This window comes from Bemisia tabaci, chromosome 4 (assembly GCF_918797505.1).
Source record: "Bemisia tabaci chromosome 4, PGI_BMITA_v3".
In the NCBI taxonomy this organism is placed as follows: Eukaryota; Metazoa; Arthropoda; class Insecta; order Hemiptera; family Aleyrodidae; genus Bemisia; species Bemisia tabaci.
The window spans coordinates 3,277,936-3,301,596 of NC_092796.1; the positions used below are offsets into that span (position 1 = coordinate 3,277,936).

Consider the following 23,661-nt stretch of genomic DNA (forward strand, 5'->3'; position numbering starts at 1 on the left):
TGTCGAGGCGCACCGCACAGAGGGCTGGCTCCTCATGAGTCGCTTGCCGCTCGGCGCCTCGGGGAAAACCGCCGCTCCGAGACCCATAGCCTCCTGTGCGGTGGCTGCGGCGTGCGCGAAACATCGAAGAGTGACAGTTGACGAGGGTCGAGACACCCTCACCCTGCAAAATAGTGCTAATTATTCCGACTTTCCACGGTTCTTCCCATCTCGAACAGACTATAGTATCATTAAACTAACAGGAAATCCTAAAAGTTTAGAAAAACTTTATGGCAACATAAGATTCCACCTCATATCTCAAGAATTGCTAAGTTTCATCTTTTGTATCATTTTTTATCTCTCATTTTCAAGTGTCGGTATTACGCTGAGTCGGTTACGTAACCGACACAATATTTGGCAGTGCCGCCTGGCTTGCCTGAACCTCCAGTCCCGCGGGAGGAGCTGATAGCTGTGATTCAATGGCTTGTTTGCCAATTACTAGGTATAACTTTGTACTGAATCAAAATAGTTCGTGCCCAAGCTGGAAAAAGGAAGTTTAATACCTTTAAAATGAGGTAATGAAATTTGTTTAAAATTGGTGCACTTTTCTAATTAAGGTATTTGACATTTTAGCTATTCCCGTGAGCTATTATCGTGAAAATACCCTTAACTAAATAAATTACAGGAAAACGACCAGTAAAAGAAAAAAAAAAGAAAAAAAAAAAAAAAAAAAAAAAAAAACAAGTTAGTATAAGAAGGCGATGAGCGGGCCAGGCATTCGAGCCAGTGCGGCGCCATGCACGGTTTTTTGGCCAACTTTATCGTGATTGATCGAATATCGCTATGTCCCCGTTAGAAGCTATGGTAAAGAATCGATAGTGCGATATTCGAATAATCGCATTCGAGACGAGTATTTCGATATTCGATTCGTCCACCTGTTTGAAGAATGCAACATGGCGGCCCGGCCATGCATTTTCCCACTCAATCACGAATTCACGGCCGGTCCCCAGATCGTTCAATTAATTTTAGTTTATTGAATTAATAGCCGTTAAAAGTGTCATCTTCTCTGCTCATTTAGAAGTATTTCATCAATTCGAGACGAAACTTTAACCCCAGGGCCAACGAGAATCAAGAAGAAGCCATGGGAAGTGCGGAGGAACCGAAATTCAGAGTGGATCTTTACAGGTACGAGTCGTTTTTCTTGTATGTATTCCTTTCCATCGCCTCTCCCACATTTCCGAAAATTTAGTGTAATGAACCGATAGGAAATTTAACGGTCGTTATTTCGAGTCCTATGATATTCTCCTCTAAGATTGAAAGATTAAAAGTAAACTGAGGAGAAAGGTCGCTGATCATAACATTTTTTGCCTGCGCCCTTTTTAAAACCCTTCTTTTTGGTCACGAATATTATTTTTTCGAAAATTTTGTGTAATGAACCGATAGGAAATTTTACGGTCGTTATTTCGGGTCCTATGACATTTTCCTCTAAGATTGAAAGTTTAAAAGTAAAATGAGGAGAAAGGTCGCTGATCATAAGAATTTTTGCCTGCGCCCTTTTTAAAACCCTTATTTTTGGTCACGAAAATTATTTTTTCGAAAATTTTGTGTAATGAACCGATAGGAAATTTTACGGTCGTTATTTCGGGTCCTATGACATTTTCCTCTAAGATTGAAAGTTTAAAAGTAAAATGAGGAGAAAGGTCGCTGATCGTAAGAATTCTAGCCGCGGCCTCTCTTCGCCGTGAGCCGATGCGAGAAAAACGGAGTTCAGTGGTTGAGGCGGATTTCTTGCCAAGCTTCGTGAACGATCGACTATAGCTGTGTCCCCGTAAGAAGCTATGGTAAAGAATCGATAGTGCGATACTCGAATAATCGCATTCGAGACGAGTATTTCGATATTCGATTCGTCCACCTGTTTGAAGAATGCAACATGGCGGCCCGGCCATGCATTTTCCCACTCAATCACGAATTCACGGCCGGTCCCCAGATCGTTCAATTAATTTTAGTTTATTGAATTAATAGCCGTTAAAAGTGTCATCTTCTCTGCTCATTTAGAAGTATTTCATCAATTCGAGACGAAGCTTTAACCCCAGGGCCAACGAGAATCATGAAGAAGCCATGGGAAGTGCGGAGGAATCGAAATTCAGAGTGGATCTTTACAGGTACGAGTCGTTTTTCTTGTATGTATTCCTTTCCATCGCCTCTCCCACATTTCCGAAAATTTAGTGTAATGAACCGATAGGAAATTTTACGGTCGTTATTTCGAGTCCTATGATATTCTCCTCTAAGATTGAAAGATTAAAAGTAAACTGAGGAGAAAGGTCGCTGATCATAACATTTTTTGCCTGCGCCCTTTTTAAAACCCTTATTTTTGGTCACGAAAATTACTTTTTCGAAAATTTTGTGTAATGAACCGATAGGAAATTTTACGGCCGTTCTTATGGGTCCTATGACATTTTCCTCTAAGATTCAAAGTTTAAAAGTAAAATGAGGAGAAAGGTCGCTGATCATAAGAATTTTTGCCTGCGCCCTTTTTAAAACCCTTATTTTTGGTCACGAAAATTATCTGTTCGAAAATTTTGTGTAATGAACCGATAGGAAATTTTACGGTCGTTATTTCGAGTCCTATGACATTTTCCTCTAAGATTGAAAGTTTAAAAACCGGCGCTCCGCTTCGCTCCGCGCCGGTTTTTTGGGGGGGCTTCGCCCCCCCAAGCCTCCCCAGGACGCGCGCTTCGCGCGCGTATTGTAGACGCGCGCTTCGCGCGCGCTTTTGAGTGTCCATTCCAGTTGTTCTGTCTTCTTAAGCGACCCGCGCGTCCACCGCGGGAAGAGTGTATTTTCCGAAGGGGGGGGAAGGATCAATCTGTAAGGGAATGAATTAAGAATTGAAACAGAAGTTGAGTTGTGAGCAGGTGAGCACGTTGTGAGCAAGAAGTTGCGTACCTTGTCGCGAGAGTGCGCGGCGAGCGGGAATCCCACTACTGCGCTGATTGACCAGAGACGAGAGTTGCGGACGGACGATGTACGAGAAATTGCCTACGTGAAGGCGGTCCGGCAGCAACATACCCACCGGCAGTCACCCGGAAAGCAATAGCACAAAATAGTAGTTGCGTACGTTGCCAGCGAACGCGCTGCGAAAAGTTATGACGGTTAAATGGTGAGATTTTGTTCAAGAACAGATCATTTAACCTGACCCACTGTGCGACGAACAATTTATCCAGCATCTTCCTTCCCTTGACCCACTGTGCGACGAAAAGTTTGTCCAAAAACTGTTTCCCCCTGACCCACTGTGCGACGATCAGCTTGTCCAAAAACTTTCTCCCCCGACCCACTGTGCGGCCCTGCTCCGGTCGGCTCCCCTCATGCCGCGCACCCCTCGCCTAAAACTTTCAAAGCTCGCCATTCTTAAACGGCTCGGCCGATTTAGCTCAAATTCAATACCAAACCAGTCCTAGGGGAGAACTACCACCTATAAAAATTTCAGCTTAAAATATTCATTTTCGCTCGAGTTATCGAGTGGACAAGATTTCACCTCCCCCCACTTTCGAGCCCCACCCCTCAAAATCTATTGCCTCAAATTTCAATTTTTTTTCGCAGAATAGTAGTCCTAATGAGTCTCTACAAAATGCAAAAAAATTGGTCAAAATATCTTTCAACGTAAGAAAGATATAACCACTCAAAAATCGAAAAATCTTCAAAAGGCGGAAATACATACATACATACATACATACATACATACATACATACATATATATATACATACATATATATATACACATGAATTTGAATAGCATATATTTTCGTGATCTACGACCCGTGATCGGTGCTCTTCACAATGTCTCAGGTCTGGGTCCGACATCATGGGAGAATGCAATAGTGTATTTCCTTCGGAAAATACACTAAAAGTAAAATGAGGAGAAAGGTCGCTGATCATAACATTTTTTGCCTGCGCCCTTTTTAAAACCCTTAATTTTGGTCACGAAAATTACTTTTTCGAAAATTTTGTGTAATGAACCGATAGGAAATTTTACGGCCGTTATTTCGGGTCCTATGATATTTTCCTCTAAGATTGAAAGTTTAAAAGTAAAATGAGGAGAAAGGTCGCTGATGATAAGAATTTTTGCCTGCGCCCTTTTTAAAACCCTTATTTTTGGTCACGAAAATTATTTTTTCGAAAATTTTGTGTAGTGAACCGATAGGAAATTGTACGGTCGTTATTTCGGGTCCTATGACATTTTCCTCTAAGATTGAAAGTTTAAAAGTAAAATGAGGAGATAGGTCGCTGATCATAAGAATTTTTGCTTGCGCCCTTTTTAAAACCCTTATTTTTGGTCACGAAAATTATCTTTTCGAAAATTTTGTGTAATGAACCGATAGGAAATTTTACGGTTGTTATTTCGAGTCCTATGACATTTTCCTCTAAGATTGAAAGTGTAAAAGTAAAATGAGGAGAAAGGTCGCTGATCGTAAGAATTCTAGCCGCGGCCTCTCTCCGCCGTGAGCCGATGCGAGAAAAACGGAGTTCAGTGGTTGAGGCGGATTTCTTGCCAAGCTTCGTGAACGATCGACTATAGCTGTGTCCCCGTAAGAGGCTATGGTAAAGAATCGATAGTGCGATACTCGAACAATCGCATTCGATACGATATTCGATATTCGTACAGCTGTTTGAAATTCAACATGGCGGCCATGCCATGCATCTTTCATTTTTCGCGCAATCTCGGCCGGTCTTCCGATCGCTCAAGCTCAATTAATTTTAACTTTTTTAATTACTAGCCGTACTGTCATCTTCTCTTCTCATTTAGAAGTATTCCATCAATTCGAGACGAAGATTTAACCCCAGGGTCAACGATAATCAAGAAGAAGCCATGGGAATTGCGGAGAAACCGAAGTCCTGAGTGGATCTTTACAGAGGTAGGAGTCAGTCGTTTTTCTTGTATTCCTTTCATTTGCCTCTCTTTCAACTTAATCGCGGAAGCTTACACTATGTACTGATTCTTCTATGAGAACGGAGTGAAGTTGCCATAACTTACGATGTTATAACAGAATTGTCATCAGACTCCCGTGACGGAACATGTCTTTTTGTCTGTTGCTGGATTTGTCTTGGAGACTGCTGTGGACCAAGAGGCATCTCTTTATTTCCTCTTTTCTCATCTAGTCAATCAATGAATGCAGACCGGTTCTTGAAACTCTGTTGGCATGCCAGGACAAGATAAGGAATGTGTGAGCTTTGCGCCTGGAAGACCTTGATCCCCTTGGCCTGGGCATGCCGACAAGAATTTCAACGATCGATTCCTGTGTGTGAGACTGATGCTAACAATAAAGAAGGAACCTCTGAGCATAGTGAAGAGTGTTTTACAGGTTTTATTTCCCAATCCCCTGCAAATAGCAAGAACTGTGAATACTGTTGCTACACGGCCAATGATCACCCTAGTTCGGACTTAATAGCCAGGTATTTCCTGCCTGAATTTCCTCCTCAAGAATTGTAACTTCCTCATTCCCCATATGTCCCGTAACTCTCTCCTTCTTTCTTTTTCATGTCGTTTAATCGCTGAAGGAAAGAGTTAGTTTGTCTGCATGTAGTCATGCTGTGATAATGAGGCCAATTTCATCATTTTGAAAGCTCACCTAGACCTTCCTGCGAATTGATAGGTTAGCCACTGTTTCACCCGATCGTTTCTCTTTCTTTATTCAATGGGCCAGTTGCGTTGGTAACAGAATCATGTTTTGATGCTTGGTTTTAGTAGATCAGCTCTAAATAAGTAGATCCATCCCAACAGCAACTCTCCGCCGGGTTATGGCAGGGCGGGGAAGTGGCTTTTAAAAAGATGCGCAATGACTGACCTGTGTGGATTGGTCTTGTTTCCATTGTTTCAACTCTAATTTTTTCTTAAATACCTGTTTACTCTGCACTCTAGAGGTGTTGTCAGCTAAGTTGGCACTTGTTTACATTCCACTTGCAAGCAATTGCGACGCTATTGTTCAACATCAATAGGGGATTGACGGCAGCACAGTCAATCCTCGATTCCTGTTGGACGACTACATTATAGTTGCTTGCAAACGATGTGTATTCAAGTGCCTACTTAGCTGACAACACCTCTACCTCAATTTAGCAGTATTACTTCTGATAGTTTTACACAAGTTTGTCCTACCTCTTGAAGGCATAAAGTTATTTGACCAATTTCATCTACTCTCCACCGTCAACCTTCTCTGGTATTGACTCGTGCAATACTCATGAATCTTTATTCTCGGTTCACAGTGTACTCTTGGTTTTAATTGATAGGAGTGGGTATGTAGAGACCTTGAATTAATTCAACAAGAACTAAAGCATTTTGCCATATACTTTGTATCTTTGTAAACTTTATTTGAGAAGAGTTAAACTCCTGTTTGAGGTAACAACTTCAGTGGTAATCTTACTGTATATCTCTTCGCACTGTACGACTGGCTAAATGATCTGCTATAGACTGTTTACACAATTAAAAGTAGTCAGCAAAAAATCAATTAGTCTCTTAGTGAGTGGTATTATTTTCGGAAGGTTGCTTTTGCAACAATTAAAAACCTGCTCATCATATTGCAGGTACTTGAAAAAAAGAAACCCAAAGAATTTTGTTGCCTTCTTCCTAATGTAGATTTCTTCTTTTTACAGATTTAAACACATATCAAAATGGCACCAGAGCCACTGGATATCTCTGAGCATGAGTTGCTCTTCAAAGCAACGGATATCTCTGATCATGAGTTGCTCTTCAAAGCAACCAATTTTACCAAACTGGCCTCCGTAGATATGTGTCAGGTATGAATTATAAATGTTGTTCATCAATTAAAATAATTTTGTTAATCAATGAGAACTGGAATACTTTTTTAGGTATAATAGCTCATATTTTTTCTGTTCTTTTTTTCTCATATTTTAGTTCAAAACCTGTCAAAGGTCTCTCCTAAAATGTCGCAGGCTCAAGGAATTAATTTCAAATTCGGAGTATTGCATTTTAAATTGACAAGTTCTTTTGAACAAACACTTACAGCTTAAACACAGCTTACAGCTTGTAATAATGACTAAGATTATGCATAGTGATGCATCGCACATAAAGGGAAGATGTCCCCTAACTTTTTAGTCCATCGATTTTTCACCAACATTCTGTAATCTACTTAGCACAACTTTGATATGAGAACAATTTGTTTTTACGGACAAAGAATTAAGTTAAAAGTGTGAACAAAGTTATGTTGAAGCTGTACACCAAAGTGAGAAATCATGTATCTCCATCGCAGTGTTTCAAAATTTCTGTTCCTTCCCCCCCCCCCCCCCCCTCTATTTTTGAAGCGGAGCAAGCCAACTAACTTTATGACTATGAAACTTGCGTAGAGTATTCTGCTAATTGTAAGAGTGAAGAAAAATTAAGAAAACTCTCCAGAAGTTATGATGAGGAATTTTCGGAAGAAAACACTTAGTATGTCAGGAAGTCTTCAACGTGCAAACAGGGATACCTGGTTTTGCTCTTAGGTCATTGCCATAGTTCTTATACAACAACTTTTCACCACCATATTCCAACATATGAATTACATTTCATCATCAATTGATGTTAAATAGCTAAAATAAAAATATTCACCCTGATTTTCAAGATTAAATTTTCCATTCGACTGGTACATTTTTCAAAAAAAAAATCAAACCTCGTGAATGAATGCTCTTCAAAGGAATATTGGGATTTACTTTAAAATGAAGGAAATCATTTCAAAACTAATTTTGCACCAGGAGAAATCATAATCATATCTTTGTCAGTCCAACCATTTGTACTATTCAAATTTAAACTGGAGGTTGATACCTAAGTTCTGAATGATAAGATTTACATTCTTCTAATGCATTGTTGTCAAACTTCATGCCCATTATCCAAAGGAGGTTGAAAAAAAAGTGCCCAGCTTTCATTCATGCAGAATTGATGTCCGTCTTGTGCTCCAGATTTTTGCTTTATAATGTTTGCCAAACTGAAGCAGAGAAATTTTTCAAGGTATTAAGTTAAAATTTGGTGTCAGATTTCAGGAAAAAGCCTTCATGGTGACTTATTTTTTCTGGAACTCACCATCTCTTGAATTTGCAACCTGGCTGCACAATTATTAATGTTAATTTTTGAAGACACCTCAGAAGAGTGGTCCAGTGTTCCATTTTCTACCTCATGGTTCCATAAGAAAGTGGTTGGTGTGTTGGTGACTGAATATTTAAATTTATTGCAGTCTTCCACAATTTGATAAAAAAAAAAGCTTTACAGAATAAGCGAAAAGCTTATCAAGGCACTTAAGAGGTGCACCTTAAAAGTCTGCAAGAGAAGCAAAATGTAGGTATTTAGGTATGACAAAGCTGAGAAAAAATGATTTATACTTACTTATTTCGCTCACCTGTCAAATACATTTTTCAGTACCTGGAGGTGTACATGAGGAATATTAGAAATCTCTACAATAACTCCTCAGCAGTAAAAGAAATGAATTTTGCTGAAGCTGCGATGGTGATTCAGAATTCACTGATTATCTTTGCCAAGAATGTCGACTCAATTTGGGCAAGAGCTATGAGCATACGGCTTCCTTTATCTGCTAACATACAGTAAGTGATCAAAGTATTTTCTCAGGGTCTTAACTCTTTCAATGGAAGAACTTTCAAACTCAACTCTCAACTCTTCAACTCTTCAACTCTTTTCTAGATGAAGATTCTCCATGTACATCCCACAAATCAAGTTAGGAAAAATATGTTGGTAAAACATGGCAGTCTGAGGCGCTTTAAGGCCCTCTCTCATGCCTAGATGGGTCCGCCGTCTGTCATTAATATGATGCAATTGCAGTTCATATCTTCACCAACAGAAAGTATATGAAGCCATATATGCATAGATAGCGGATGTCAAGTTGTTAAGCTTTTAAGCTTTGGGAAAATGACGTTCGAAGTTTTCATAGCTGTGCATCTTTGCGTCTGTACAGCTAAAAGGGTTTCGTTAAGAAAATCATTTTAGACAATAGAGCAAATCTTTTTCTAAAAAATGAGCTCCAGGAATTTAAATTTAAAGCAAATTCCATGGAAGGGCTTGGAAGGCAAGGGGGATGAGTGCTGCTTTTGAAAAATTTTAGATATTAATGATTTAAACTAAAACTAGTCCTAGAATATATTCTGCGAAGAAGCCACTACCAAAATCCAATTTTTAAGCATCAAAAACTGAGTTAGAACTTTCTCTCTGCAACAAGGCTCCATCCTACTTTGAACTTTTCAAAACCTACTCTTGAAATAGCAAAATCTGCTCTTAGCCCACTTGTCATCCAAAGCCCTCAATTGAGATGCAGTGATTTTAAAAAAATGACCACATCTCCTGTTCTTACATAAAACTATTTTTAAGACATAAAATTAACTACTTATCTAATGTAAAAAAGGGAAAGTGCTTTTAATGAATCAACGTATGATAACTGTTGAGTTTTTCAATGATTTTTCTAAGGAACTAAGTGTTTGGTAACTTTCAAATTGGACACAAGGGTCAAATTATATTATTGATCTTCTAAAGTAGGGAAAAAATTGGAGAGGGTGCCATCCTACAGATACCTATATGCAACAGTCTTATTTATGTTTATTACTAGGTACTTTAATGTGCTTATTTACACTATCATCAAGGAGATCAATGAGCTTTGTTAAGATGAACAGGGAATTCCGACGCCCGCTTTTTTTAGGTATAACATGGTTTCATATTTATATCTTAATAGAAAATTATGCAAGAAGTCTGAAACTTGGCACCAACTCTTGAGGGTTCATGGATTCCATTAAATTGTTCCATTAAAGAGAGATCGCAATGCACAAAATGGTGGATAGGTTGACATGATGGTTCTATTAAAAGGGTTAAATTAAAAACACTGTTTTCTTTGAGAATTTAGTTAATTCCAAGTCATTTTTTGTTACATTTGTCGAGGATATTTGGTAACCTCATATTTATTCTTTTCACCCGAAAAAAAATAACTATGATGAAGACAATGAGGATTGTGATGTTGGAACTGGTGAAGAAGGTGCGAAGCACAAAGAAAAAGCTAAGAAGAAGAAAAAGAGAACATTTAATGTTGAAGATTTTCAACTCCTTCCTTTTCTCAATACTGGTGAGTGTGAGATTGTAGGACATGTAATCCTTTAACCAAAATTTGGAAATACTTCTTGAAACTCCCTTGACTTAAGATCTCTAACAAAGAAAATTTAAAGGTGTATCACAAATTCTAGCCCCTATCTTCAGGGTTACATAAAGTAAGGGTGCTAAAAATACCTCATCTGCGAATCGCAACAAACAAGGCAAATCTTGGGTTGAGGGGCAACTTGCGGGAGTGATGACCCCTATTTTTCTCTCTTTTTAGCCCTTGCTTATTTTTCGAAAGTCTAGAAAACCTGGAAAGTCAAAGAATATACAGTTATCCAGGAAAGTCAGGAATTTAGGGAACTCCTGGAAAGTATCGGAATATTGCGAATAGCGCATCTGCTTAGCAACTTCAGCTAGTGCCACTCGAGAGAGTGGAAACAATTTTGTAGTGTCCTTTCTTGTCAATTAACTGATCGAATTCTCTATCATTTCATCAGTCAAACTGTCTATTCATTAACCTGTTAGATTAACCAGTCAAATTGTTTTTTGAGCAACCAATCAAATTATCTGTCAATCAATAAGTTGGATCATCTGTTTCATTGACTAGAAGTCTCTCCATTGACAAGGCAAATCATTTGTCTATGGACCATTCAACTCCCCTTTTGATCTATCAGTTGAATCTTCTTTCGATCAACAAGTCAAATTTTCTATCAATGGAACTTCCGATCCTAATCAATTTACCTTTTTTTTTATTTTTCAGATAAAAATATTGATATGAAACTAGACAAGAAAGAGGATAAACTAGCAAAGCAATCAGATAAACTTGTCCTCCCCACCCTCTTGAACACCAAAAGTGGTTAATAAATCGAGAGATATTTTCACTTCTGAAGGAGAAGCAGTCTGGAAAATGGATGAATTCAGGTATAGACTATTGTTTTTCCTACAATACCAACTTGTATTATTAATAGTAAATGTGTCTTCTATTTCAGAGCAGCCACTGTTAGTAAAAATATCAGGAAAAATTACGAAAATCGGTCATGAATCAGAAAATTCCGATTGTGTCAAGCATTCTTCAACTATTTGCAGTTTAGCACATGGAAAAGTGAAACATTTTATTCAGTTCATTACATATGTTGGTTTTTGTAATTAGACAATTATCGATTCATTCAGGTAAAAAATCAGGAAAATCCAAAATGTAATTTTAGCAGATACATTGTTTTCGAAATGTTTTAAAGTCTCACAAAACGTTGATCTTCTGATAAATCTGCAGGAAATTGTCAAACTCCATCCAAATACTTCTTTTATTACACATTTTTTTAATTAATCTTCAGGGTTTTCGGCGTTCAAGAAAACCTGAAAAGTCTAAGACTTAGGCAAGTAGCGCATCAGCTCAGCAACTGCAGCCGGCATTATTTTTAGAGAGCAGGGACAACTTTCAAGTGCCTTTTTCTAAAATTTAAATCTAAGTGGAAATTTCATGCAAAATTTACCAGCAGTCAGCGTAATTCTAAGGGAAAAAATCTAAGATGTAGTTTTGTCCAAAGATCAGGGAAAAACAGAGAATCACAAAATTCTGGAGTCAGGAAAAAGCCAAAAAAGTCAGGCAAATGAAGCAGTTATGAGATCCCTTTCCGCAAAATCATTCAGCCTCGATTTTTAATCTACAATTTTGTGAGAGTTTATCGATGTTTTTATTGACGCCTAAACTATGTTAACAAATCTTCTGCTCTTCTCCAGCTCATTTTATTTATTTTTTGAAGAAAGTAATTCTCCCAGATTATTCTGTTCATTGAAAGACTTCGGCGATTTTAAAGAAAGTCACATTCATGAGTTTTCACCTTTCAGCTCCAAATATTTTTCCAAATATTGTCTCAATTTATCGCTCAAGTCAGACACATTTAAATTACCCTAAGTAATCCGTGATTGTTTGTCCTTAGGGTCGATTACCTAGTCCATTTTATTATACTCCACCTCTTTTTTCCCCAGATTATTTTGGCCCATTACGGAAAGTGGTTACCTTCAAGAAGATAATGAACCTGAAGATCGGTGTGTGTTTCCTGAAAGAATCATCAAACAAAGTTTTACAGGTACAAAATACATTTGTATCCCTTGAACAGTCGAATCAACCATTATAAAAACAATCTACGTATCTCCTCTTTCTTAAAAACTGTTCCACGCACCTATTTTAATGTCTAATCTTGAAATCATCAACTCTTTGGAGTTTAACCTAAGTTGAGAACTTAAAAACTCTTTTGAGCAGATAAAAAAATGAAAATTAGTAAATTCTTTTAGAGTTGTAAAGAAATGTTTAGGTTAAAGAGTCAAGTTGTTTTTTATACAGCTGATTTTTCTGTGTAATTTTGATCTTGAACTATTGGCTTGGAACAAAATATTTTACGGTAGATGTTCAATCATTGAAGTTGAGTGATTTGCCTCTCAGTTAGTTTTCTCAAGAATTAAACGCGGTGCATTTTACTTGTTCCGAAAATGATAGTATCGGAGTTTGGAGTTTGGCTGCAATCATGTCCGCCTACAGTAGCGCGCTGTCATGTAAAGTTCATTTTTGCAACTGCCGAACTCAAAAGATTTCTCCAATAAAAAAATGGTGTATGATATATTGAACACAAGTATAAAGAATGCATTGAGTGCCTCCACAAATAATGTTCAGTACTATGAAGTTTTTTTAAAGCATTTTTTCTGCATTTTCACTCTGTTATCTATATTAATAAAAGCGCCACTCCACTGACTGACATCTGTATCTCTGGATCGTTTGATTGAGATGTTCCCATTTTTGGCATGAGGGCTCCTTGGGGGTTGGTGACATGAGATAAGCGGCATTTTCCTTAGGGATGCATTCCACCCCAAGTTACACAGGTACGTAAAAGTATCGTAAAGGAGGTAGCTGGGGAGGATCTTCGACTTATCGATTTTCGAATAATCGACCTATCGATCTTTGACTTATTGATTTTTGATCTCTTCGACTTATCGATCTGCTATCTATATTAATAAAAGCGCCTCTCCACTCACTGATCTCTGGATCGTTTGATCGGGATGTTCCCATTTTTGGCATGAGGGATCCTTGGGGGTTGGTGACGGGAGATAAGCGGTATTTTCTCTAGGATGCATTCCACCCCGAGTTACACAAGTACGCTTAAGGATCGTACACGATAGTATAAAACATTGTGTTCATTCATTAACCAGGATAAAAGGAAAGATCCATCATCCCTCATCTCTTTGTTTATTCATCATCGATATATCATTTGATACAAAGCTGACCATATATACCAATCTGATAAACATTCCTGTCTTAATCTAATTATAAGTTACCCTGATTTTTGAAAAAACATCAGTGAAGGTTGCCAAATCTTTTCTACTGTGAACGGTAGAAATAATCTGACAAAAATTGAATCATATTACATCACCTAAGCACAAAATTATTTGGTTATTGAGGCAAAAAAGAAAAATTAAATGGTATGTTGATCTATTTTTTTCCTGAAAAATCTATGTTGTAATGTAAATTTCTCCTCTGTAAATCCCCAGTGTATTTCCAGATTCGACTCTCTAGGTTGTATCCCTTTTCATGTCCTCACAATGTCAATAAAAGTAAATTGAGGTAATTTTTGGACAACTTTTTCAGAGGCTGCCAGGCATCCTGTTAATGAGGAAATTTTCAATAATGACATGGATCACTCGATGATGGACGGACACAATCCTCTGTCCCCGCCTTTTCCAACACCACCACCAACCCCTTTGCCTTTGGACCTTCCCATGAACGATTCGCCTAAAAGTTTGAAAGATACTCAAGAAGAAACTGAGGAATAACAAGAGTGTTGGCAGAAGTAAGTAAAAAATAGTGTATTTCCTTCGGAAAATACACTAAAAGCTGTATGAACTTTCAGGCGTCGGTAAACTTCCTTTGATAAAACATTAATTTATTGGAAAAGCTGTAGTTATTTTTCTTCCAATTTTTCGGACAATTATGTTTGCAAGTAAATCCAAAATATCTGAAACACCAAGGAAAAATATTTCTATCTAAATAATGTTTTTATCGGAGGAAATTTGGCAGCATTTTAATGTTCTTATGGCAATTTTCCATAGCACATCACAAGAAAATAGAATGGTTTGACTTTGATGCGAGAAGCTGAGGAAGAATATTTTTGAAAACAGTTACGTATATTTTGTCTAAAATTTGAGGATTTTTGATGGCGAACCTGCTTTTTATTGTAATTATTTTGCTTTATTTTTCTCTGGTCAATTTTTTTTTTATTATTAATACCTAATGAAGCTTTTCCCTTCTTTTGATTTTTGTAATTTTCTTCATAAAAACTTTGTATAATATGCATGGTTTTTTTGATGAGATCAAGCATTTCTTGAAAATGATGATCAAAACACCCAGCTGTATCATAAGCGTAAAAATGTTATTTTTATCTTACAGTGATGAGTTTGTCTCAAAGGATAATTTCTTTCAAAAAGTCTTTTTCAAAAAGTTAGCACGGCTTGTCATGATAAATATTTTTTCAGTAATGGATAAATCTTTCATTCGCTGATTTTACCGTAGACTTTTTTCCTTTTGAAAAACTACAGCCATTTCAGGCTTGTACCCATTGTCAGGTTTTTAAATAAAAGATGAAAATAAAAATGTAATTTACTAATTTTGAATTATTTTCATTTTTTGTTTTAGGTATATCATGACAATGTGCCCAAGTTTAAAATGGCAGCAGAGATTTTTAAGGAAAAAATTCTTCAGTTAAATCAGTTGAATTCAGTTCAGATGAATTTATGCATTTCTAAATCAACAGTGCCGATAATTTTAAACAAAACTTGATTGTCCTTCCCTCAAATCATGATTTAACGAGTTCTTCATTTAATTTCTTTTCAGAATACCAAAAAATCCAGAGCAAGAAAACATTGTGTCTCTAGATAATGTCATAGCAAAAGCGTGGGAACCCATCCCTTTGGACAAAGGCAATTCGAATCGGCCTTTGGTAAAACGTAGAGTAAACAAGTTGAATACAAGTAATTCGTCTAGTTCGGTTAGTGCTACTTTTCTGAATTTCTTTTCCATTTTCCTCTCTCTGACTTGTTCTGCGTTAATTGTAATACCTGTAGGACTGTGATGCACATGACTTGGGTACCTTTTATGTAGCTTCTAAAGCAGTGGCAAGGTGTGCTTTGCGATGTATCGATTGATCTGCCATTTAAACCTATGGAAAAGAATCGATAAACAGGGTGTTCGTAACGAACACCTTAATAATCGATTCTTTACTAAAGCTTCAAATAGGGAAATATTGGTAATCGATTGTTCACGCCACGCCACTGTTCTAAAGGCCATTTTCCAGGAGCAAAAAATAACTTGAAAAATTGAGTTTGGTTCATCTGAGGATTGACTGATATAATTTGATGCAGGACCACAAGTTTTGTGTAAAATCAATCTTTTTTTTCATAATTGTTTATTTCTTTTTTAATACCCTCAAAAACACTTGCAGCATTCGATAGATGAATGAAATTTCTTAAATATGGATCGATCAAATTATCATGAGGTGGCAGGTTTTATGATTAATGAAACTCCACCAAATTAACTAATGCACAATTTTTTGAACATTCAAGCAACGAAAATGGCTGAAGTTAACTTTTAAACAAAATTTATCGGCGTTTTTATTTAGCATTGGTCACAAAAAATTTCCTGTTCTCAAGAAAAACAAGATTTTACTTGAATCAAATTGGGCTTTGTATACAAGTTTTTGTAGGCTTCTTAACCCATTGACTGAAAGCGACGAGTGGGACTCCTGCGCGCTGCGCCGGGCCGGATCTGAAGCGACAAGTCCCACTCGTCCTAAGACTTGGCAACATTATTTGCATTGTTTTGGGTGTCTCCCGACAGAGAGCGCCACATATATCGACTCATGTGAACACAGTGACAAAACTTTCTCATATTTTCCCGATCTGGTCCATTATTTCCCCGATTATACGGTAATTTTCAAGTTTAGAAAATAACCCTCATTTTTCTTTTTGTAATAAAATCTCTATCTTATAATATAAGTAATCTGCGCTTCCTCTTGGGTTTGTAAACCAAAAAGAAATAAAAGGGGGGGGGGGGAGCCAAAATGAAAAAAAAAGGAAGAAAAAAAAAATGGTGGTGGAAATGGTTAAAAGTAAAAATGGAAGTCATATTCATCAACCAGGCAATTTTTCTCTCTTTATAGTCTAGTAATAAGTAACCAATTAAATTTTTTTGAGTTAGTGGCTCTACAAGCCCCAAAAATCTGATTTTATAAGGTAAAGGTGAAATAAGCAAATCAGGGCAAAAATTTAAAATACTCATTTTGGGCTCGGAAACCCAAAATTAATTAATCAGTCAATGGGTTAACAAAACAGCTTTCCTTCTTCGTCCTGCGTTGTCCAAAGTTTAAACAACATCCAACAGCTAAGCCTAAGCTCCGAGATTGAGATTCGTGTGTGTTCATACCTCTGAGACTGTGAGAGTGATGTTTAGTGTGCAATTTATCTCAAATAGATCATGGTTTTCCTATGAGCAGGAAGTTTGAATATGCATATTGAAAAACGTCAATGTCTTGATAAGGAGTTATTTTTAATTTGTTCTACATGAAATTTTGATGACAATAAACAAGTGTTTTAATGTGCAAATTCGCACTTCGTCTTTTTAGTGGTCCATTAAAAGATTACTCAGTGTAATAAGTATTTTCCTCAATGACTTCCAGCATAACAAAAAAGTGACAAGAAAACTTCCATGCAATGATGAACCTGTTTTTTTACGATGTATTGTCTTGAACATTATCTAAACCAGTGAGAAATTTTCTCATTCATCTTTATCATTTATCATAAGTTGATTTCATTCTGTGTTCTACAGAGAAAAAAGAAGAATAGAGGAAAGACAGATACAGAGTCAGAAACGTTTATTGTGTCAGAAATGTTCACAAAGGGTAAATACTATCTTAACAAAAGCCACGGGTTTGATCCATGGGTTCTAGCGGAATTCCTCGCGGTACAGATGAAAAGACTGAAAGACGCTCCCAACAGAAAGAAAAAAATATTAGGTAAGTGAAACCATCTCTGAAAATAAGAGTTTTAATTATCTGCAGGAAAAGCTAAAGTGACCTTCGTCCACAAGAATTCAAAATTGAGGTGCTGTCTATAAAAAGGGTCTTTGGTGCCCAGGACCCCTTATGCAGGAAACAAAGTAACTGATTCTCATGATTGATTGTTAAAAATTTCAAAACTAATAATCCTCAAAAACAGAAACAAAAAAGAAAACATGGTCAGGCCGAAAATCTTTGTTGGATCTCATTTGAATAGTGGAATCCAAAACATTCTCCTAAGGTAATTGTACTCAATTTTTACTCATGCTCTGATCCCTATTTGTTAGAAGTTACAGTAGTCTTTCTTTTCTTTCTGATAGATTTAAAAAAATCACTTTAATGTGTCTGTCAGGAGAGTCTGCAAGAATTGATCGAATATGATTCGGAAGTTAGGGTAGCGAGTTCGTGAAAAGTCATTGAAAATCTGAAAAAGTCCGGGAATTTTGCTGCGGACTCTTGATTTCTTTCTTTCGATGGCAACATTTAATTATTCTCTATCACAACCACAAGCTCCATTGCGGAAATTAGAACTTTGAGTGCTTGAATTTTGGATTTTTTCAATTTTTGGAAACTTAGTGAGAGAAACTTTTTGTCAAAAGCATTTTTATAAGAAATATCAGAAATAAAAGCATTGAAAATGCATGAAAAAGTCTGGGAATGTAACACTCATGTAAATGAAGAGCTTGTGCATTTTTATACCTTTTCAAAAATTAATTTAACTATTTTGTCTTTGCATCTGTTTTAGAAATGTTAGATGCTGCTTCAGAGTACGAAGGAGGTGAGTTTTTTCTTTTGTTGACCGTTTTTCTGAACACAGATCAAGTTTGAAAGATGATTCGTCTTTTTCCGGACATGAGAACGCAATTTTATTCCAAGGTCGCAAAATTGGCATTGGTTTGCCAAGGCATTGGTTCATTTCCTTTTAAAGAAAGAAAATTGGAACAGAGATTTTGAAACATTGCAAACAAGATATGCATTTTTACAGTTTCACTGTTGATACGTACTGAAAATACTGCGGCTAGTAATGTGCTAACAACTACTTCTAGTTTTACTCATGGTGTCTAGAATGGGAAAACCGGGATTCACCAGGGAATGAAAATTTACAGAGAAAATCAGGGAAAAATCAGGGAATCTGTTCCAGAAACCGGGAATCTCTTGATCTATTTCTAACGCTTATGGATCATTTCGTTTTCAAATTTGGCGGTCTAATCTGATCGAGCGCTATTGTTGACTTCTTGAGTGACACATTTGAAACTTCAAATCATTAAAAGAATGGAGAAGCTTTCATTCACCCGATATTATAAACATCCGGAACGCTATCGGAATTAAAATCGATATTCATAAATGGAACTCTGGAGAGTTATATTCTTTTCCCCCAGAAAATCGCGGGGAAGTAGGAGAGAAGTACGATTTCTTATCAGGGAATGAGCTCCTGTAAATCAGGGAAAAATCTGGGAATAAGCCTGGTCAAAAATTCTAGACACCATGGTTTTCCTGGACATATTTACCAAGTTTGAATTTTATATTTTTTTATTTTTCAGTATCATCACAGAAGGTTTGCTCTATCACTCCAAGTAGAACACAAGCAGTTTTCGGTCAAGGTGCAAATCCCTCTGCATATATTCTACCTGTGTCTGCAGTTGTACCATGCCTAAGTTTTTTCGTACGTTGTCCACTTTTTGGAGGAGCCTCCAAGCTTAACTTAGTTTGTCATCAGAGGACTCATGAAATGCTGTTCCAAAACGTCGAGTTTTAAAGAGGTGAGTTATTGAACTTGTACATGTTTCTTTGAACTATTTTAACGGGTTTCTGGTGGTCTGTGGAACCTGAAAAGTCAGAGACTTTAATGGGGAGCTTGGACAGTCAAGGAACTAAAGATTGTGAACTTTAAGTCCATCTATTATGTACACAGCTCATTTGTAAAACTGAATTACATTTTTCTGCTCTATGAAAAGAATATTCTGGGAGAAATTCAAGCCAATGTTGGTTTCGTCTCCTTTCAAAATATAAAATAGGGGCAGAGATTTTAAAACACCGCAACTGCACTTTTACTTTTGATACGCAACCAAAACACTGTAGCAAGGAATGTGTTAACAATAACAACCTACTCTGCTGTGTTAAGGATAGACGCTGTATGAACATTCACACTTTACCAAATCTCTCCCAGTCAAGAAGTAATTTTTGAGGTAACTAAGGAATTTTTTTCCCTCGAAATTTTCTATCCAACTAATAATTTTATCTAAAATTGCGAATCATCTTCTTTGAAAACTGGGAGGAGTAGGTTTACGAATTTCCCTTCAAATTCTTGCTTTTATCAAGATAGATTAGACAACATATAAATGCTCATAAGGCGCTCTTTTTTACTACAGCAGTAATCTGCTGTATTTATCCGGCTTGAAATTCATATTGTTTTGGTTTTCAGCCGGCATCATTATAGTGGGTTTCCTCTACCACTCAAAGTAGAACACAAGCGTTCTTGTTCAAGGTGCTAATTCCTGTACATAAAGCTAAGTATTGGCGGTTATACCATGCCCAACTACCTCACTGTGTTTACTAGTTTTTGGAGGAGGATCCAACCTTTACATTTTTTTTAAAACTTCAGAGATCTTCTGCTCTTTTCGAAGGATTTTCTTTGAGAATTTTAAACCATGATGTTGGTTCGGTATCTTTTTAAAGAAATAAAATAGGAGCAGAAATTTTTGAAGCAACACAACTGATGTACACTATTTGCAGTTTCACCATCGCTATGTACCTGAAACATTGTGGTAGGCAACTTATTAACCATAACTTTTACTACTGTACTGTATTCTTCCAGCTTGAAATTTTCATTGTTTTATTTTTTAGGAGGTTTCATTGGATTTTCTCTACAACGCGAAGTTGAACACAAGCAGTTCTTGGTCATGTTCAAGGTGGTAATTCCTGTACATAGTGCCTACAAGTGTCGGCGGCTATAGCATCCCTAACTTGCTTACTGTGTTTTCTATTTTTTGAAGACTGATCTGCCTTTAACTCGTCAGAGGACTGTTTAAATACTGACCCAGAACATCCAGTTGAAAAGAGGTGAGTTCTTGGTCTTGCTTCTATATTTTATAATCTTTACCAAGTTACCAGTGGTCTGCAGAACCCAGAAAGTGAAGTTAAGGTTTAATTAATGTGCATATATAGTGTCGAAATATGTGTGTGTATGTCAAAAGTGTGATGTCATTCCTAATAGATGAGATATTTCTAAGGAGAAGAAGGATTCTACTTTCTCATGGCAAGCTAAAAACCTTAATTTTTTCATCATTTACACTTAGTTTGCATCTGACTACAGTTTTGAATATGGCACTCATTTATTAAGTCTTAAAAAGCCGAACCACAGTGTGTTTGAGTACATTAGAAACTGACCACCACCCAGTCCATCCAACAAAGAGTCAATGCAAGAACTTGCAATCTGCCCTGTCCAAAAAGGATGGATAGAACACTTCTAATGAAAGCAATGAGAATGAAAAACTGGGAAAAATTAGAATGTTCAGGAGACGTCAAAAACTGCACAGTAGGTGAAATGGTCAGTGTAAAAAAGCTTTTTAGTGCCAAGAAAGGTGTATGGAAAGACACTCAAAAAGCTAAATTGCAATGGATGCACTGTAAGTACGCATGGATGCGCTACTGTGCAGTTTGATGAGTCCCCTGAACATTAACATTTTTCTAAGTTAGCATTTTTTCATCCTCACTGATTCAATTACAGCCCTTAAAGCAAACATAGAGTCAGTATTTTGAAGTGGGTTAAAGGAGAATTTTTCCTTTACAATTTTTTTATTTAATCATTAGCCTAGTTTTACGAAATTATAACAGGAAAGAACTTTTTTTATCTAACCATAGGAAGCGCTGCAAGGGCCAGCAAAAAGGAAATTAACCTCAAAAGATACAAAATGGTGCGGTTCTACCGTTCCAGAAATTTGTACCCCACAGAGCTTTCAACGCATCCTATATTGATCGAGGCTTGTAGCCATCTACCACGCACTCCCTCTAACTCTGAACGATTGGCCAGTGCATCTTGTCCCTGTATCAGTACACGCTGGAAAAAATCAATTTAATAAGCCCTAATGATTTGATGGATTCTACAATTAAAGCAGTACATTTCAGAATTCAGCTTTTATTCAGTTTCAATTCAAAAGTTTCTCAGCAATTCTAATTATTTTTATTTCCGCATTTTCCAGATGGGCAAAGAAAATTTGAATTCCCAAATAAATTGGGAAGCATTGTTGGCTAGTGGAGTGCCAATCAGCTTTGACTTCAACGTCATGGATCATGTACCTGATGGTAACTACACCTATGTTCTTGTGGATACCTCTGATTCTTTTTCGCTTCAAAATTTTCCGCAAGATCCACCTTACCAAGATCCAGTCGTTGAACTTAACAAAACTAGTTCTTCTGCTCTGCCTGTACAAGACTCAATTTTTCAAGATCCAGTTGTTGATCTTACCAAACCTACTTCTTCTAGTCTGACTCTACAAGAATTGATTTTTCAAGACCCTCTTGTTGAACGTACCAAACCTAGTTCTTCTATTTTACAAACTTCTCCTCTATCGTCCCAAAATTCTGTTCAAATTGACTCTCCTAAATTAAAAAAAAACGTATTAATTAAAGACAAATGAACAAAATGGCCACAGATGCAGGGTCCAATAAATTCAGAAGCCAAATCCATGCTGTGATAATACTTCCTGTTATTAAAATTGTAAAAGCATTGTTGAAGAAGATAGGAAAATAATTTTTGTTGAATACTATGTAGTCTCCAAGTCTATAACTCAAAGAGGAATTGGTTGTTAAGTTGTATGAAGCAGATCCCTGTGAAAAGGCATAGAAAGAAGGGTGGTGAGTCAAGCTGCTCCTTTAATACAGAATATAAATTAAACATTAATGGCATTCGACAAATTTTTTGTCTTAAATTTTTATGTGCCACCTTAGATGTCAGCCTAATGGCCTTCCGCCACGCTCTGAACACAAGTTCCACTGGCAATCATGCCAAAACCGATGCCAGAGTTAAACATACACCTTCCAACAAAGCTGAAACTAATCGGATTAGGTATGCCAAACAATTCATTGACATTATTCCGGCAGTGCCATCACATTACTGTAGAGAAAACGTAAAAGAGCCCTATCTGCCATTAGATATTGGAAACATTACCAATTTGTATAGGTTGTATAAATTAAATTGTATCAAAAATTATAGTCTACCTATTTTAGGTAGGGTTTTCCGCAACGTTTTTAGTCAATTTAATTTAGGATGTCATGTACCCAAAAAAGACAAGTGTGAAAAATGTACTAGAGTGTCGGATTTAGGTGAGGAAAATATTAAAAGAGCAGAAATGGCTACGTATAGACTCCAGTGGAGTAAGGTCACTATTTACATATATCATTTGATCTTCAAAAAGTCCTCAGCACTCTCCATGGGATAACATGCTACTGGGATTTTCAAGGAAAGTTTCTGTTTACAATTTACAGTGTATGAGTGTAAAACTTTAGACAGTTTTTGCTTCCTTTGGAATGAGACTGAAGGTAAAAAGGGGGCAAATGAAATTTGCTAGCCTTGTTCCGATATTTAACAGATCTAGATGCTAGGGGCATAGAAAATCTCATAATGTACTGTGATAATTGCACTGGATAAATCAAGAATCAGTTCTTAATTTTTATGATTCACCATTTTTTGTTGAAAGCTAAGTTTTTAAAAAGAATTCATCTGAATTTTCTTATTCTAGGCCACACATATATTCCTGAAGATAGTATTCATGCCACGATTGAAAATTTTGTTAGAAAGAAAGTAATTTATGCCCCCTCTAAATGGCTCACTACAATATCGCTCAGTCGTAAATCTAAACTTCCATACCGTACAACATCCTTGACCTTCGTTGATTTTCAAGACTGGGCTGAAACGGAAAAATCTTATAAAATGACTTGTGTAGAAAATAGAAAACAAAATTTAAATATTTCAAAGGTAAGCTCCGTTGTTTCCACAAAAAATCAACCCATTTCTGTTTATTACGGTTATAAAAACCCTACAAGTGAATCTTTTCTCATTGAGTCGAAACTTGGTAGTATTCCTTTTCAGCCAAAACAGGCCTATAGTGAAAGGTTACCTATTAGTACATCGAAATGTAAAGACCTCATGAAATTAGTACAAAAAAAAAAAAAAATAATACTAGAAGCATATGCACCTGAGTACAAGAAAATGCTGTATGGAAAAAATGTTATTGACACCCTTCCGGAAACGGATGAAAAAGATGTGTATGAGCCAGAATCCAGGAAATTATACAGTTCCTAATAAATCGATTCGATGCATCCAATGGGTCAGTTGTGCTGGCCACAAACTTGTGTTGATGCTTGATTCATGCAGAATAGCTAGCAATAATAAGTTGTGTCCAAACAGCAATTTTCTACGATCAATACTGACCGAGATATCGCCATTTGAAAAGTCGAGTTTTCGACGTCATCCACCACGGTGTTGACACTTTTGGTTTCTTCCACCTTGC

At 36.8% G+C, this 23,661-nt stretch overlaps 1 protein-coding gene across 8 annotated transcripts; it reads left to right on the forward strand.

Moving 5' to 3' along the window:
• Positions 1–815: 815 nt before the first annotated feature.
• On the forward strand, positions 816–23,328 carry LOC109031328 (uncharacterized). Of its 8 annotated transcripts, XM_072299163.1 has the most exons (13): positions 4,655–4,893; positions 6,626–6,769; positions 8,382–8,563; positions 9,961–10,083; positions 10,816–10,976; positions 12,042–12,142; positions 13,693–13,894; positions 14,935–15,088; positions 16,924–17,110; positions 17,898–17,930; positions 18,694–18,912; positions 19,997–20,212; positions 21,352–23,328. In XM_072299163.1, exons 9-11 carry the CDS (start codon positions 16,984–16,986, stop codon positions 18,906–18,908), a joined length of 375 nt encoding a protein of 124 aa, XP_072155264.1. In that variant the 5' UTR covers positions 4,655–4,893; positions 6,626–6,769; positions 8,382–8,563; positions 9,961–10,083; positions 10,816–10,976; positions 12,042–12,142; positions 13,693–13,894; positions 14,935–15,088; positions 16,924–16,983; the 3' UTR covers positions 18,909–18,912; positions 19,997–20,212; positions 21,352–23,328. The 8 variants fall into 8 exon arrangements, with proteins under 8 accessions (XP_072155258.1, XP_072155259.1, XP_072155260.1 ...); XM_072299162.1 differs by lacking the exon at positions 9,961–10,083 and having other exon boundaries at positions 4,658–4,893; XM_072299157.1 differs by lacking the exons at positions 16,924–17,110; positions 17,898–17,930; positions 18,694–18,912; positions 19,997–20,212; positions 21,352–23,328 and adding exons at positions 816–1,164; positions 2,035–2,141 and having other exon boundaries at positions 4,785–4,893; positions 9,903–10,083.
• The last annotated feature ends 333 nt before the right edge of the window (positions 23,329–23,661 follow it).

What these genes read in the sequence shown, in the direction of transcription:
- LOC109031328 (XM_072299157.1), top strand. Translation starts at nt 6,644, where the DNA reads ATGGCACCAGAGCCACTGGATATCTCTGAGCATGAGTTGCTCTTCAAA. An exon ending in CCTCCGTAGATATGTGTCAG is followed by an intron (nt 6,770 to 8,381) that starts GTATGAATTATA and finishes TACATTTTTCAG; the next exon opens with TACCTGGAGGTGTACATGAG. An exon ending in CCTTTATCTGCTAACATACA is followed by an intron (nt 8,564 to 9,902) that starts GTAAGTGATCAA and finishes ACATTTGTCGAG; the next exon opens with GATATTTGGTAACCTCATAT.